This window comes from Colossoma macropomum, unplaced genomic scaffold, assembly GCF_904425465.1.
Source record: "Colossoma macropomum unplaced genomic scaffold, Colossoma_macropomum, whole genome shotgun sequence".
NCBI lineage: Eukaryota > Metazoa > Chordata > Actinopteri > Characiformes > Serrasalmidae > Colossoma > Colossoma macropomum.
In genome coordinates this window covers 620,414-638,541 of record NW_023494816.1, presented here as the reverse complement: position 1 = coordinate 638,541, position 18,128 = coordinate 620,414, and the positions used below count along the sequence as shown (strand labels likewise).

The 18,128-nt window shown below is 39.7% G+C and overlaps 1 protein-coding gene across 1 annotated transcript; it reads right to left on the bottom strand.

Moving 5' to 3' along the window:
• Window positions 1-195: 195 nt before the first annotated feature.
• On the bottom strand, window positions 196-17,699 carry zgc:158803 (LUC7 domain-containing protein). Its single transcript, XM_036560260.1, has 10 exons — window positions 17,082-17,699; window positions 14,463-14,557; window positions 13,646-13,744; window positions 12,840-12,950; window positions 10,212-10,355; window positions 8,678-8,854; window positions 6,953-7,131; window positions 5,957-5,986; window positions 5,647-5,781; window positions 196-4,718 (listed from the first exon to the last, which is right to left on the bottom strand). The coding sequence occupies exons 1-10, from the start codon at window positions 17,140-17,142 to the stop codon at window positions 4,505-4,507; spliced, it is 1,245 nt and encodes a 414-aa protein (XP_036416153.1). The 5' UTR covers window positions 17,143-17,699; the 3' UTR covers window positions 196-4,504.
• Window positions 17,700-18,128: the final 429 nt, after the last annotated feature.

Below are 18,128 nucleotides of genomic sequence, written 5' to 3'. Positions count from 1 at the left end.
AATCTGTAAAAAACTATATTGTTTTTTTGAAGCTGTTCACATTTATTAAAAAGATCCTATTCGAATTCAGATATAAAAATAGATCAGATTCAGGGTACGAGTGTGAACACCACCTTGGCTTTGAGACTGCATCCAAACTAACACATTTTCGAAATAATAAAGGGAAAGAAAAAAAAAGAATCACACCCATCATTCTTTTTAACATGGACTTTTCAGACTGGTTTATTAAATTTTATAGTATTTGACAGGAAGGATCAGATTTCTTCAGATGAGAACCTGCTAACACAGCAAATTAAAAGGAAAAGAAAAAAGAAGTTTTGAAAAGTTCTGCACACGTTAACAAGAAGAGAAATAGTTGGCTTGCGATGTAACCAAATGTACAAATATGCCTGGAAGGAAGTGGCGTCGTCTCTTTTGCATTCACAGTAAATCGCTGCTCGAGTCTTTTGTGTACATAGCAATGAATTCATAAACTCAAGTTTTTCAGCTTTCAAACTAAACCATACTGGATGTGTACTATGAAACCGGAACCACACAGTTAACGAGCGAACAGAAAGGGAAATTATATCCACATTTATCAACAGCATCACTCATTACATGAGAGTGATGACTGCCTAGTTCCTGACTGGTTTGTACTCATTTTGTCTTATTTTAAGAGTAAATTAGGCCAAAAAATGTTCTGCCCTCTACATGTTTATTCTATTAGCAATGCTTTTCAAGGGGAATTCCACCAACTTTCCAAAATTTAAGATTAAATGATTAAGATGTAAACAAATTTGGTGTGAAATGCTCTGTTCTAGAGTCAGAATTGGTTACAATGGTGGTGATAGGAACCAGACGTCTGAAGAGTTTAATGCTCCTTCACAGAACATTATTACATGAAATGGTTATGAATGCACTGCCTGAGGTCAGACACTGTTTTATGACAGTTCTACAATAAACCTCCAACCTAATCTGTGTTTTTAAAATACCTTCATGGTGGAGGGATACATGAAGGGCACTGTAAGACAAAATAGTCCCAAAGGAAAACTTATTTTTTCACATTTATCACTATTTTATCATCATCAACATTACATATAAACACTCAGAAGACCTGTGTAGGTTCACTGGTGGATTTGGATAGTAAATAAAATCACTATATCTGTGTTGTAGACATCATGACTCCTGGTTCCTATCACCACCACTGTAAAGAAATCTGTAAGTTTCTCTACAGTGAACCATTTCACACCAAACCACTCTTTACTTTACATCCCAACAACTCAATATCAAATTTTATAATATTGGTGGAATTGCCCTTTACCGTCACCCAGCGAACTATTCCTTTAAGGAGGCACTCACAATTAAGGTGACACCTAAAAATAAGAGGCTCCTCCTTATAAACGAACCGGTCAGCTCGCTAACCAATGAACCCGGCCTCAGAGTAGCTGCATAAACATCATCAACAGTGATGATCAATAGTCAATGTTCAATAACAATAACAAAAAGGAGAAAAAAAAAAATCCACCACTGGGTTGTTTTGAAAGAAAATACACAGCTTCGGTGGTAGCTCCGCCTCTCTCAAGATGCTTTATTCCTCTAGTAACTCGCTGTAACTTGAAGTGAAACGGGATGGACATGTCCGACTCCTTTGGTTGGCTTCCTCCGTTTCAAGATGCTCGAGAACTGCCGCTTTGAGGCGCCCACTGTTTCACCGACTGTTCCTATCTTAACCTCTCATTCACACGCACTTCAACTTTTGACTAGCTTCCTTTCCATATTCAACATGCGTCCACTGATTTATGACTCGCCAGATGGGCAAAATGTTAAAGGAGCAGTTATTATCATGATAATTGTATGATAATTGAATTGAAATTCCACAATTCTCCCCACCAAGCAAAAGTCGTCTGACCAGGACAAGTTTGGTGTCTGAAGTTTGCTTCCTTAGTGGTAATGAGGGTGATGAAACAGGTCACCCAAAAAGACTGACACTCATTACTCGTTAGCTACATTAGCCTCACAGCTCCAGAAGCAAACTTGAGACAACATGTCCTGGCCAAATGACCACATTTGGGGTAAGGGTAAAAAAATATATATATATATTGTTGGTGAACCACTTCTTTAAATACTCAGTCCTGTCCCAATGCCTAACACCTTAACTGACCCGTGGTGACAAAACTTCAACATGGTAATGTTATAGAAAAAGTAAAAATGTCCTTTACTGTAATGTACTTTAAAGAAATGGTAATTTTGGACCATTCGAATGATGTAAACGACAAAAACAAAACAGATTTGGATGGGACCGCAATGATATGTTTACTACATCTGACCAGTTTTGGCAGGCTAAAGGAAACAAGGGTCTGGATTAGAAAGGACTCTGTTGAGGTATGTATTTTTTTTTTTTAACTAGATCACTAAGAGAATATGGTCCAAGCTTACACTGAAAACCTCAGATTGGATGGGATCTTCTTTCACTGTAAACATTAGAACTGTAGATATGTGAAGGCAGAATAATCAGATCTATCTGCCAGGAATGGACCAGTTTCTCCAACACAGATTAGGCCTAAGTCTGGATTTTCAATTGTGAATCGCTACAGGCAATGGAATTTAGTCTATGACTCAACTTAATAAACTTCAACTGGAGATACAAATAATCAAATTGAGAAACATTAGATTTATCTGTCGAACTGTGGGCCAGTTTCCTGGAGCCTCATTAGGCCTAAACATAGACTGTAAAAAAAATTCAACGTCAAATCACCCTCCGCATTGCAATTCAGTCTAAACCTAAACTTCCTCCATGTTTTAGAAACTGGCAGTGTATGTGGTAAAATTCAAAGAAATCAGACGTATCTGTCAGTCCGAAACCTACAGGACAGCTTTCCCTGAGCCAGACTAATCTTTAGCCTCAGCTTTAAACGTGCTTGGTGGCGAAACACCATTGCAAATGAGTCTAAAACTAGACTTAACAGACTTCATACTGGCTGAGAACATTCAATTCATTTGATTCATCCAATCTATGGACAACAAACGCATTCTTTTGTAGCAACTGTTGCTAGGTTAAGGCCTTTACACAATGATCACGCCAATGTCAAATTAATTTGGACACGTATAACTGATCATATGTACACCTATCAATATTTTCTGGACGTTCAAAACAGTGGTATTTTCTTCACCCACTATCGCAATTTTTGTTAAATATCACAGGCGACATGAGCTCACTTCACCAATCACTGTCATCTCTGATGCCAGCATGACACCAATCACGATGATGGACCAGCTGTGTCCCAGCAACCAGTACTTTCTGACAAACATTAAAAGGTTTAGTTTATCTTCTGCTTCGTGATACGTGGAGCTGGATATCCGAAAAGCAGCTCAAACTGAGTTACAGAGACCCAAGAAATCTGAGCTCATGAACTTCAGCTCCTGAATGAAGCTGCGAAATGGAAAGGAGACCAATGTCAACCTTTCCTATTTTGTCACTGGAAAACATTCTGCCTGTTCGTTTGGGTTTTTCTGCAAAAAAAAAAAAAAAAGGAGAACCGAATGAACAAATTTAAAAAAAGGGTCAATTTTGATGTGAAAAATGGTGTCAGAATGTCACACTGGGTGTGTTTACATGCACTCAATAATCCAATCACAATCAGATTTCTGCCGTGATCTGAATATTCAAGTGGTCGTGAAAACACCAAACTCCGATCTAGTAATCTAAAAGAAATCTGATATAGAGAGCTGGATTTTAGCTCAGTAATCAGATCCCTCAGTGCATGTAAACTCTTGCTCTGATTTCTTTCAGATTTCTCAGTCTGTGCATGTATGAAAACAGACCAGAAATAAGTGAGCAGCGTTTCCACCAGATGGCAGCAAAACACTTTTGGAGCAACGCTGAAAACAACTATATGCTCGATAAAATTAAGGATATATTCTTTATGTTCTAGATGATGTACGTTCATATTTTCAGGTAAAGTGACACAATGTAAAAGCCGCAGCATCAAGTTTGAGTTTTACATTACGTTTACGTCACGTCTTCCTCTGTGAGTTTATTGGCTGGTTGCAAAGCAGAAATTTGATTACTGTCTGACTCATGTAGACCTGAAGTTTTCCCCATTATCTGATTACTCAAGTGCATGTTGGTCGGATTACTGACAAAATCTGATTTTCTGCAGTTATCAGATTATTACGTGCATGTAAACGCACCCACTGTTGTGTCTTTATGCAGCGACACAAAAACGTGCGCCACAGTTTCTCACGAGGTTGAATGGGAATTTCTCAACGTTCTGGAAAGCTTGTCCAACCTGGGAACAGTTGCTACGAAAGAATGCATTTGTGGGCGGAGCCTGGACAGGACCGGCATACACTGTTAATTGGCAGTTGATGCTGTTTTGTTGGTTCAGCCCATCCAGAGACTGACAGATCAGCTAAATACACAGAAACGAAGAACACGGGCAGGAAGCCATTTAAAAGTATAACTCTCTCTCACTCTCTCTCACTCTTTTTCTATCTATTCTATATCTCTCCCGACTCTCTCTCCTCAGAGCTGGAGCGATTCTCTCTCTCCAGCGAGACGGATCTCTCTATTCCCCTCAGTCTGTCCCGTCTCCGGGGACGAAGGGGGCGACCGCTCTCTCTGGCCCAGCTCTCTCTCCACATCCCTTCGTCCATCGTCTCTCCATCTGTCCTCTCCTGGATACTCCCTCCATCGCTCCTGCGACACAGAGTGCTCCTGTTCTCTGGTGTGTGAGGACCTGAGAGAGAGAGAGAGAGAGAGAGAGAGAGAGAGAGAGAGAGAGAGAGAGAGAGAGAGAGACATAAGAGAGAGAGACAAATGAGACAAATGAAATAAAAGAGAGAGAAGAAAAAAAAAGGAACAGTTCAAAAAAGAAAAGCAAAAACAAAGAGAGAGGACAGAGAGAGACAGAGGGAAAAAAAAAAGAGAAAGAGAACAGAGAGGGAACCATTTTTAACAAAGTAAATCTGAAATATTTTATTGGGCAAAACAGGCAAAACAAAACTGAACAATATATAAACCTGTGTTAACAGTGGTTTTTAACACTAGCCCAGTTAATCATGCAAAAACGGTGCTAATTATTGTTTCACATCTTAAGTTCTACAAAGCTGGAGTTGTCTGCTTATTTTTTATTATTATTTTGTTCAAGCTTTCATAGTGCAGCAGCACATTCTGGGACCTGTATGGGCACCTAAATGTAACTGCTGCAGTTAAGGTGGCATGGAAAAGTAGAAAAAGAAGCCAACTTCAGCTTCATCTAGTTTCTGAAGTCATCTGTCTCATAAGTACATTCTATACAGTCACCCCTCAGGCCATCAGACACTGCTGGAATTTGGAAAATATCGCAGTAATTTACGCCTCAGTACCAGCAAAGAGGTGACTGAGGGTCTTCTGTGTTTCATTTACATTTGAAATGTGACGAAACATCCACAACTCATACCGATGACCAAACACATACCTGAAGAAGAATTTCGACCGGTACGTCACTACATAGTGATATAAAACATTTCCCTGTTGGGGCTCACAGATAATATTTGTTTCATAATAGTAAGTCAGGTAAAGGTCCTGTTTATGAACTGATCTGGACGAAGTGAGGTTGAGTGTAACTGTTTGTGCTTTAAGAACAGAGAGAGGACGCGTGAACTGTCTGTGTGGTTGAACTGCACCTTTTCTTCTTCCTCCTGTGCGAGTGCGAACGAGAGCGGTGTCGGTCTTTGTGTCTGTGTTTCCTCTCTCTCTCTCTGTCCCGAGAACGAGACGAGCGGTGCCGCCGAGAGCGATGAGAGGAGCTCCCTCCGTCCCTGTGAGAGAGAGAGAGAGAGAGAGAGAGAGAGAGAGAGAGAGAGAGAGAGAGAGAGAGAAAAGAAAAGATTAGGCTAATTAACAGAAATACACTAGACAAATATAATGAAGTATATGGCAGCGATGCTTTACTGCAGACTCCAGGCATCAGAGCCAGTTGTCAGTCGCACTCACCTGTATCTGTCCCCACTTCTAGATCTCGACCTGAGTGACAGAGAAAGAGATGCAATAAAAACACTGACTACTGCACTGGTGGCCTCGATAAGACTTGTGTCTTATATAAGGCTGTGTCTGTCAGGACTCCCTATTCCCTACGCTGTACGCTATTTTGGGCTGCAGTGAACTGTTTTGGGCTACATCCGAAACTTTTCCGTGTTCGAATTTTTTCTGTTTGCCGTGTAGTGCACCACTTCGGGCCGTTTCCAAAAGTATTCCCTGTTCACTGGGTAGTGCGCTACTTTGGGCCATGTCCAAAACTACCCCCTGTTTGCTGTGTGTGCACTATTTTGGGCTGTGTCCAAAACTATTCCCTATTCACTGCATAGTGCGCTATTTCGGGCCATGTCCAAAACGATTCCCTGTTTGCTGTGTGTGCACTATTTTGGGCCGTGTCCAAAACGATTCCCTGTTTGCTGTGTGTGCACTATTTTGGGCCGTGTCCAAAACTATTCCCTATTCACTGTGCAGCGCACTATTTCAGGCCATGTCCAAAACTATTCCCTGTTCGCTATGTGTGCACTATTTCAGGCCGTGTCCAAAACTATTCCCTATTCACTGTGAAATGCGGTACTTCAGGCCATGTCTAACACTATTCCCTTTTCACTATGTAGTGCACCAAGATAACAAACAGTGCATAGTTTTGGACAGAATTAAAACCAAGAGAATCTATCCACCGAAAGGGTCCCAACCTCGAAGCACGAACTTAATAAAAACAACCTAATAACAATAAATTGTTCCTGTTTGTAAATAATTCTGTAGTCAACAACACTTCTGTAATATGTTATTATTAATATATAATTTACATACAAATTATATTATTACTAATTACATATTATAGAAACACCTTTATACTAATATTAATATGTAAACTTAATATGTAGTCAATAATTCTGTGAGTAGTTCTGAATGTTTCAGGTGGTGAAGACAAACTCACAGGGGACAGTAACTCACCTTCGGCGGTCTCTCTCTCTTTCCCTTTCCCTCTCTCGCTCTCGCTCTCTTTCTCTCTCCCGTTCACGTTCCCTCTCTCTCTCCACCTCCCACTCCCTCTCTCGCTCCGCTCTCTCCTCTCGGTCCCTCTCCTCCCTTCGCCTCATCCTCATTCGCTCCTGCTTCTCTGTCACTGCTTTCTGAGAGAGAGAGAGACAGAGAGAGAGAGAAGGAAAGCAAGATGATGCAAAGAGAGGAAGGAGAGAGGAAAAAAAAAATCACAAAGAAAAAAAGAGAATGAAAGAGAGAGAGAGAGAGAGAAGAAAAAGAAAAAAGTGAGGTTGAGAAAAAAGATAAAAAGAAAAAAAAATTAAAAAGAAAGAAAGAAAGAGAGAAAAGATACGGATAAAGAGAGACAGAGTGAGGGGAAGACAGAAACCAAGAACAGAGAGAAAAAAACGGAGGCGACAGAAATGGAGAGGGAGAGAGAAATGGCAGCAAGTGAAAAAGAAAAATTAGAGAGAGAGGATGAAGAGAGACAAAAAGATAAAGAAAACAGACAGTCAGTTGACAAGTTTAGCAAATACAGCAGACAGTAACTTCAACTACATCTTCAAATGGTAAATTTACAGGAAAAGAATAAAAAAACCCTTAATATTTTAAGAAACTCCGTATAGAAAGTCGGCTTTTTAAAATTTCTTTCGGTCTGCGTTTCACCGAATATTCACAAAATGTGCAAAGCAGCTGGACTGGGCTGCACCAGGTTTGCGTAGGTTTATAGTTAAGTTTGTGCGTAAAGTCTTCACTGAGTCCTTAGTTACACTAGTTAGTTTCAAACTATCCTGTTACTAAATTTGGTTGCACCACAAATCCGCAAGTCATGACTTAACTACTAACAACTAACTAATGCGTTCGTCTCTTTAATACGATGAAAACATGTTCGGAACCTGCTGCCATGGAAACGCAGCAGCAGCTGCTCTGACTTTTTCAATGGAAACACATATCATAGAAGAGAACGATGTGTACAAGTTAAACTGAATAAAACTAATTATCTACAGTCACTGCCTGATTATTCTTTAATATTTTCCCGAGAAAACCGAATATGCAGCTTTTTAAAAGCCGGTTTCTCACTGACCGACACAGCGGCAGCCTCAGTTTAGCCGTTTGGGCAGCTGCTGAGTCTCTGAGCTGGAGTGTTGGTGTGGTGTTTAGCTCCAGGCTCGGGCGACGATTTGAGCTGTAAGTAAAGTCACAGCGTATAGGGTTTAGAATTTTTAGCTTAGTTAACCAAAAAAGTTGTGTTCTTAGTCTTTATTGTGCTTTCTACATGTTTTTTGATGGTTTCCTCAACACTTACACCTGCTCAGGAGGGAGGTGTGAATATTTAGTAGCTACTAAGCTCAATATTAAAACTAGTTTGTGGTGCGAACCGTTCTGATTTAGTAAGGATAAACCTGAGCTTAGTAAACACTCATGTTACAACTAGTCTACGTTTGAACTTACGCACAGCTGGTGCAACCGGCCACTGGCGTTTTCCCATGGCATACAACCAAATAAATAAAAACAAATTTAAATTAATAAATAAAACCAAAACCCTTGTAATAAAGTTTGAGTGAGCAGTAAAAGTGAAAAACGGTGAAATATGTTTGGCAGATGCTCAGACCTCCATGATTTCTAACAGCACTGATACAGAACCACAGTCAGGAACGTTCCACCCAGTTTGTGAAAGCACATTTTGGTCCTCACCCTCAGTTTCTCCAGCTTCTCCCGGATCTCGATGAAGCCCAGATGCAGTTTCCCACCAAAGTGGTCGGCGAGGCGACGGTCGTTGTCGTGGAGACCGAGATAGGCGGAGCAGACCTCACACACCCTCAGCTTCTGCTGCTGGAAACTGGAGGCCGGCATGGAGTTCCTATATATGTCCTACACACAAAGACACTGACTCTCAGCCTGACGATCATTCCTGTTATTCTGGTACAGCGACCCCTAAACAGTATCTGGACATCTGTGGCATAATTAGTGTATTAAGTTAATTGTGTTAGGCTGGCTTTACATGGTGAAACCTTTATGCAACTTCAGTTGCTTGAAACATACATGAAACTTAATTGCACTTGGGTTGCATAATGTGAAGCGTCCTACAACTCATTTGCAAATCAGCTGCAAGTGTCTCAAATTCATGAATCGCATCGTGTGTTGGCGTCAAACCATATACTTTCAAACAGGTCAGTGAACAAACATCTGTTTTATTTGGTTTTATTTATTCTATTACTTTTCAATGTAAGCTAATGTAAAGAGATTTTATTCCAAGTGATTTTACAACATTTTTATTGGTCCATTCATCATGAAATATTCACACAATGTAAAGGGCAGCTGGTGTGTGTATGTGTGTATACATGTGTGTGTGTGTGTATGTATATATATATATATATACACACACACACACACACACATACACATACATAATATATATCTATATATATATATAATATATATATCTATATATATATATATATTGCTGTTTTCAGAACAAAACAGTAAAATTCGTAAGTTTACAGGAGAAGGAAAAAACATACTTTACTTTTAATGTAGGTCAATGGAACCAGACTTTTTACCAACTAATTTTGAGCCATTTCTTTTGATTTAAAGCTTATAAAAATGTTACAAATATGTAAATTACACCTTGTGGATGACTTTATAGTGAGACCGATATGGTGTATAAAAAAAAACCGAGCTGCTAAATTAGCTAACCAGTGAAGTAACTGAATTTGTTGCAACTTTGATTGTTTTTTAAACTGCTTTGTGTAATTGACAAGTTATACGGAACTCATGTTGCATGAAAGTTTCACCATGTAAAGCCAGCTTTAGAAAACCAAATTCCAAACCAAGTGGCATTTATTTCAATCAGATTGTTTCAAGACTGTCATTTTTAGTTTAGTTTGTATTCTTTCAAAATGCAGCAGGTTTGTTTCAGTTTGTTATTTCTTTACAGACTCTGACAGGTTTGCATCCAAAATGTCTTTGTATCCTTTTAAGTTCATGATCCCATCAGGGAACACAAGGCAAGTTCCACTGATGATCATTTGACAGTCTATATACAGTCGTACAGTTTATTTATTTAACATATCAGAAAAACATAAAAAATAAAGTGTGCCGTCACTTTTGCACAGGCCACATTTTCTATTTTATTTTTTCCCAGGATGTTCAATTCAGACAAACAGTAACTGCATTTAAATGTGCAGAAGTGTGTTCTCTGTGGAGGACGAGTGAACACTGCACTGACCTCAGCCTCTTTTTTGAGGGCTCGTGTTTTCTCCACTTTCTCCAGGAGCTGCTGAGCTTCCTCCACGTTTCCCTCTCCGCCCAGCTGCTCCGCTCGAGCCAGCAGCTTTCCTATCTCCTCGTTCAGCTCGTGAACCCGCTCCGCCTGCAACAAGGACACTGGATTAATATAAAAGCACAACCAATCACGCTCTAACTGTAAACTTTAACTCTAAAATACATGCCTTATTGAAAAATACATTTTGAATTTGACACCAACAACACATTCCAAAAAAGTTGGGATGGGAGCAACAAACGGCTGCTAAAGTTTTGTAATGCTTAAAAAATGAATAAATAAATAAACACCAGGTGGTTGATTGACAACAGGTCAGTAACATGATTGTGTACAAAAGAGCATCTCAGAGAGGCTGAGTCTTTCAGAAGTAAAGATGAGGAGCGGTTCACCACTCTGTGAAAGACTGCACCATCAAATAGTGCAACAATTTAAGAATAACGTTTCTCAATGTAAAATAGCAAAGAACCTTTGCTTTTCATCAACTACGGTACATAATATCATTAACAGATTCAGAGAATCTGGAGAAACATTTGTATGCAATGAACAAGGCCAAAGGTGATCTCTGGGCCCTCAGGTGGGACTGCATTAAAAACATTCATGATTCTATAGTGGAGATCACTGCATGGGCTCAGAAACACTTCTGAAAACCGCTGTCTGTGAAAACAGTTCATCGCTGCATCCACAAATGCCAGTTAAAACTCAAACACAAAGAAGAAACTGTATATAAACAGGATCCAGGAATGCTGCCACCTTCTCTGGACCGGAGCTCATTTAAAATGGACTGAGGGGAAGTGGAAAAGTGTCCTGTGGTCTGACGAATCAACATTTTAAATTCTTTTTGGAAATCAACATATGCTGCCATCCGGACGACGTCTTTTTCAGGGAAGGCCTTGATTATTTCAGCAGGACAATGTCAAACCACATTCTGCATGTATTACAACAGCATTGCTCCATATTAAGAGAGGTTGAGCGCTAAACTGACCTGCCTGCCATCCAGACCTGTCACCCATTGAAAACATCTGGCGCATTATGAAATGAAAAATACAACAAATGAGCCCCTGAACTGACGAGCAGCTGAAATCCTATATCAAACAAAAATGAGAAAACATTTCACATCAATTGGTCTCCTCAGTTCTCAAACGCTTACAGAGTGCTGTTAAAAGAAGACTTTTCTGAAATGTGTTGTTGGCATCAAATTCAAAATGGACATATATTTTTCAAAAAAAAAAAATTCTCAGTTTGACATGTTGTCTTTGTACTATTTTCAATGAAATATAGGGTTTAAATGATGTGCACATCATTGCATTTTGTTTTTATATACATTTTTCACAGCGTCCCAACTTTTTTGTAAATGGGGCTGTAAGAAAAACTCTTTTCTTGTCTTTTCTTATGTTAGGAACACCAAACTGCCCTTTGCAAAGACAAGAGAGATCAATGTATAAAAATGCACATTAAACATACAGACACGTTCAGTAAAACTCATACACGTGCATTTAAACACACATGGACACATTCAAACAAAGACAAGAGCGACACACACCCAGCAGAACGGTCCTGGACTTCCTGCCAGCTGTGACAAACTGCCTCCAAAACCCACAATCAACCAGATGTACGAAACGTCTGTTTAAACGCTGCATAACTGACATCCTTTCAGTCCGAAAATAGAGTTTCAGGGGAAAGTTAAGACACAAGGGAATTCCCCGTATGCACTTTTATAAAGATAAGGATCCGTTATCTTTGATCATTATCGTTCTTTCTATTGTCTGTGTGTATAATGGCGTGTCATGCTAAGGGTGGGGTGATGAGATAAAAACATCACGTCACGACATGAAAAAGTTGGAACGAACAAAATCCACCAAAAGTAAACTATTTAAGAAGAAACAGGAGGAAAGAAATCAAACAACTGGTGAAAATATACATATACAATAAGATGATGTCATAACGGGTTACCATCCTATCAGCTACCTGTTACTATGCAGTTTACAGTTACTATAAACTGGTTGTTGTTCATAGGTTCTCTAAAACTGCACTAAATCTGTCTTGTTATAATACATGCAGTTGATTTGTTCTACTATTAAAGAGCGCTCTAGAATAAAGTAGTACTCAAGACTACTGTACATCTAGAACATTCTGAAATGAAGCAATGTTCTAGAATGAAGCACCGCCCAAAAAACTCTACAAACTCTACAAAGCTCTAGAACAAAGCAGTGCTACAGAATATTCTACATTTAGGACGTTCTAGAATGAAGCAGTGTCCTTAAACGTTCAACATCTACAATGCTCTAGAACAGAGCAGTGCTACAGAATATTCTACATTTAGGACGTTCTAGAATGAAGCAGTGTTCTGAAATTTTCTACATCTAGAAAGTTCTACAGGCTACAGCAAAGGCAGTGTTTGAGAAATAAAAACACTGTAGAATTGTTCTAGACGTACTGACAACAGTCATGACGCTCAGAAAAGTGTACTGTAACTCTGATGGTGCATATTTTAATTCATTTTTATTTTAATTCATGCCTTCTTTCATTTGGAGAGAGAACAGCTGTCACTAAAAGAATCAACCCTAAGGTGGTTACCTTCGCAGCGACCTCTGCACTGATCTCCTCCTGTGTCTCGGCCAACCGTTTCTTGGCCATTTCGGTCCTTCGGTCACAGTCTGCGATAAACGACTGCAAGTGCTCTGCAGCCTGGAGGAACAGAAGCAATCAACACACTTCATAAAAAGATCATTACATCTCATTACATCTGCTTCAGAGATCGTCCCTAAATGAACGCTGACATCTCTCAAAAATGCGAATATGAAATATTTTAGCTAAAATTAGACAAATGTGAATAACACACAGCTTAGACATTTTCAGAAAGTACAGGGACGTGTTTTAGGATGGTATTCAATAAGGACATTGAAAGAATGCAGAGAATTTGCACTTAAATTAGAGGTGGGTAAAAACATAATACTTCACGAAACTTTCTTGATACACAAAGTCACAATATTTATTTTTTCACATCTGATCAGTTGGAAAAAAGAACCACTGTAGCCGCAATTAACAAAGACAAAACTTTTCCTTAATTTTCTTCAGTTTTGTGCTCAATTTTTATTCATATATATATATATATATATATATATATATATATATATATATATATATATATATATACACACACACACACACACACACACACACACACACACACACACACACACATATATATATATATATACATTTTGAATTCACTGTTTTTATATATTATATATATATATATTTACTTTATTTTACTATATCTGCCTTTGGTAAGCTCAGCAACAAAAACTGATGTATTGAATGCAGTGTGAACTGTGGTCCTGTCATGTTGATTCAACAGGACTTTACAACTTCATACTCACGTCAAGTTCAAAGAAGTATTCCTGATGTTTGGAGGCGATCTCGTAGTCTGCCCTCAGAGCGAGATCGTGAACCTTCAAACACTCCCCCAGGTCCATACGCTGAAAAGCACCCACAAACACACTGATTCAGAGAGTGCAGAGGAAGAAAGAGAGGAAAGGAAAAGAAAAAAACAAAACAAAACAAAACAAAAAAAAAAGTGTAGTCTCACACATCATGAATGTGTGAGAATATATATGTTATATATTTCTTTATATATTTCACACACACTCAAAGCTAGGGGCAATTTAGCATCTCCAACTGGCCAGACTGCATGTCTTTGGACTGTGTGAGGAAATCCAGGCAGACACAGGGAGAACATGCAAACTCCACACAGAAAGGACCCTGGTCGAGAACTTAACCCAGGCCATTGCTGTGAGGTGACAGTGCTACCCACTGCGCCACCGTGCTGCCCCTCCATGGCTGACAGTGATACCAAAATCTGAATGTTTGCACCCGAATTGTTGTTACTTACTTTGGAAGATATTCATTTGTTTAAAATGCTGCTCTGTCAGTTTTGGGGATTTGGAGCCCCTTCTGGTGTAACTGCACGCAACATTCGTAAGAACATTTTATAACGTGTGTGCTTCAGATCCCCTTCTCTAGCAGATGAATCTGACGGGTGTGAGTGCGTTGACATATAATTCAAATAGAACTCAGTTGACTACTGAGTAAAGTCAATCAACACTGACTTGACTTCCAGAGTAGTCTCAGGAACCTCAGAGAGTGGAAGGAAAAGAGAGAGAAAGTGAGCGAGAGAGACTGGGCTTCCTTACTCACCGTTCCTGACAGTATGTCATGAGGGCAGGACTCCAGTAGATGACTTTTACACACTCTTTCATCTGTGAATTTGATCCTCTGGCGCATGGTGTCTCCTGTATCGACACACAGCGAGAAAAAAAACCCCATTAGGTTTTCCGAGCTGAGGCTCGGCTCTACGCAGAGCTGGTTATGTCAGAATCAGAACGAGCATCACTTTATGTGCAGCTTGTATTACAAAACATTAAAAAGCTGGGGCCCGATTCACGAAAGTGCCTGAAGAAAGAAAACCTTATAAAATGCGTGTTTTTTCTTCATTCTTAAGAAAAAAGCTACGAAAAAATGCCATTCTTATATTTACGGCATTTGGCAGACGCTCTTATCCAGAGTTGCTTACAACTCGATAATTTTACACAGGTAGGTGAAGGTAGGGTTGGGAGTCTTGCCCAAGGACTCTTAATGGTATAGTGTACGGTGCTTACCTGGCGGGGGGTGGGACCCCAGTCTACAGCGTAGAAGGCTGAGGTGTTACCCACTACACTATACCAACCATTTTCAATCTATTCTTCAAATAACTTACTAAGAATTCTCATTTTCTTTTCTTAACTATTTTCTTAAGAACAGTTGTAAGAACAGTTGGTATTCTTGACAATATTATGTTCTTAGCCTAACGACAGCCTCACACTCATCTTAGGCTGTAAGAGCTGACAAGGTGAGCATCTAAATTTATCAGTTTATTAGCTCCTGACCATCTCGTCTCTCGCTTTCTGCTGTCACCCCACAATTATTGTATTTTCCAATGAGGATTTTTTCCTGTTGGCTGTTTCTTCCACCATTATCCCAGCTCTTGTTTGCTAAAACTGTATAAAAGTTTTTTTGTCTTTTCTTCATTTTGCTTATCTGATTGGATTAAACACAACAGTTAATACAAATTAAAAACGTACCTTGTGTCGTTTATGGTATGTGGTAAAATGCAATGTAGCCTACATAAGAAAACAATGAAGATTTTGTTAAGAAAATCTTAAGAAAATTATTAAGGTTATCTTAAGAGAATTTTTGAGAACTTCTTAAGTTTTTTTCGAGAATTGCATTTAAGAACATTGATTTGAACTTCTTAGTGCTTGTCTTAAGAACCTTCACAAGTTTTCTTCTCAAGAAAGTTTTCGTGAATCCGGCCCAATGTCAGCACATCACTGAATGTCCGATGGCAGCACATGACTACATAAAACGATCCAGCCATAACTGAGAATGTAACAATTACATTACAGTATGGAGAATAAGAAACTCGGGAAACAGTGAGCAGAGATGCTGCATCACTGATAGACCCTCACTATCTACTGAGGGTCTAAGCAGAAATCATGATTGGACTCAGTATAGAGTGTGAACAGAGTTCAGTTGTGCTTCTATGACATGTTAGAGTTGACATCAGTTTTGGTGGGTTTAGTGGAGACAAGCTGTAAAAGATATTATATGAGACAGGCAGTCAGTGTTTTGTGCATAGCTCAGCTGTATTAATAACTATTTTATAACATCACAATTTGCACAAGTTGTCTCTTTTTCGGAGCTGAACCCAAACTGTACGCTCTGTAATGAGCACTGCTGAACATAAGATACTTAAGGAGAGTTCTGATATTTAAAGATGCCTCCAGAATTTAATGGTTAAGATGTAAACAATCTTCTCTCAGTTGTCCAGAACTGTTTCAGAGTCCTTACCAGAAAGTCATGACAAGAAATGGTTAAGAAGACACGTCTGATGCCAAAGACATCGAAAAGCAAAACTTTTGGGTGAGGTTTTGGTCCGAAACTTTAAAAAATGGCTATTTTAGTGTTGTAGTCATGGTGACCTCTGGTTCCTATCAGCACCACTGTAAAGACATCTGAGTCTGTAAGTTTCACACTTCAAAAAGTAGAAAAATACCCCAAATATTGACCTCAGAACTGAAAATCGTACTGAACCTGAAAGTACTTATTCTTACGTTTCTGGAGTACGTACTCTTAAAAGATGGTTCTTCAAGGGTTCTTAAGTAAAGGGAACGGTTCTATTTAAAACCACGAGTTCCACATAGAAATATGTAATGCTTAAATGGGTCTTTGCATGGTAAAATCCCTCTTAGATTGAGAGAAAACGTGCTATATAAGGCTCTACATAGAACTTTTTCTGTAAGCACCAAAAAGGGTTCTTCTACTGTTACAAGCTTGACATCGTACCCAGAAGCAGAACCCTCTCTGGTGCTACACAGAACCATACATAACACATTCACCGTCAGTCTGAAGAAGCATTTCACACTGCTTAAAACCATTTAAGCATACAATGGTTCTATATATGACTCCTGGTCCTAAACAGAACCATAGTCTTTACTAAAGAACCCTTAGAGAACCATCCTTTTTAAGAGTGTGACTATAATATTACTCCCGGCTTTTACAACAGGTAGGTTAGCAGCTGCTGCTGCTGCAGTGGGATGCTTAGCTAACTAAGTCACTCAGCCGGGGAAGCTAAGCTAAACCAGGCAGCCCTCATCAAGCATGGTTTAGCATGACAGCTATGCTAAGCTAAGCTGAGCCGAGCTACCTTTTTCCTACTTTTGGTTTCCTCGTTACAGAGAAACAAAACCCCGACTTAAACCGGGTAAAGTGACTCACCGTCCCGGCCGGTGCCCATCAGCTGGTCCAGCATGGCTCGCATTTGCGCCTGGGCCGACATCTTCTCCTTTATTGGGGTTTAATTTGGTTGTTTATCTCCTCGACACTCCGGACACATGCAGTGTCTTTATACCAGCAGGCCTCCGACCGGACTGGGGAGTTAGCCAACTTTCCTAACAACTACCTGGAAACGGCTCTCCAGGGGTCGAGCGGCTTCTGCTACAAACAACGTCCTGTTTAGCTTTAAACCCCACAAAAATGACATTCAGAGTCGCTTCTCGTCTTTTTCTTAGCTCTCTATCGTCCCTTTCACCCCTTCTCTCTCTCTCTCTCTCTCTGCTTGCTAGCAGCAGCTATGCGAAGCTAAGCTAAGCTAAGCTAAAGCTAAGCTAACGCTAACCGGAGATCTAATGTCTGAAAGCCGCGGAGGGCTCGCTTCCTCCCGCTCCTGATTCCCGTCGAGGCTTTAATCCCTCCTCAAACCGAATCCTCCGTTCATTAGTCCATGTTTTGAGACAGTGTTTTGGTCGCTTTTGTAATTTTTCAGGTGTTTCTTTTTTTTGTTTATCGTCTCTTTTCCGCGCTCGGCTCCAGCAGGAAGAGCAGCGGAACCGAGAGAGAGACCTGATTGGTGGAACGCAGAGTGACGTCACCGACGCGGTACTTTCCGCCAGTCACTTCTGGAATTAAAAAAGAAGTCGTTTTATTTATTAATTAATATTACAGGTTTATTTTCATACCTTATGTGCAACATTATTGCGCACATATACATGCATACATACATAGATACAGATATATAATATATATATATATATATATATATATATAGATAGATAGATAGATATACACACACATACCATAGCACTAAGGTGGTGGACAAAATAATGGAAACACCACGTATCCTCATTGGCCATTTTATCAGATACATCTAATACAGATGAACTTTGTCGATTTACAGTTACTCACGGTGGCCCATCTGCTGATGCATAGTCCCCCCCCCCACCCCCCGTAACCTGTTCATCCCTGGAAAGAGGCCACCATAGGACC

Excerpts from the sequence above, each read along its gene's own strand:
- zgc:158803 (XM_036560260.1), bottom strand. The coding sequence starts at position 17,142 with ATGTCGGCCCAGGCGCAAATGCGAGCCATGCTGGACCAGCTGATGGGC. Across the intron at positions 5,987-6,952 it reads AGAGAGAGAGACCGCCGAAG|GTCGAGATCTAGAAGTGGGG; the intron begins GTGAGTTACTGT and ends TCTGTCACTCAG. Across the intron at positions 4,719-5,646 it reads CACAGGAGGAAGAAGAAAAG|GTCCTCACACACCAGAGAAC; the intron begins GTGCAGTTCAAC and ends TCTCTCTCTCAG.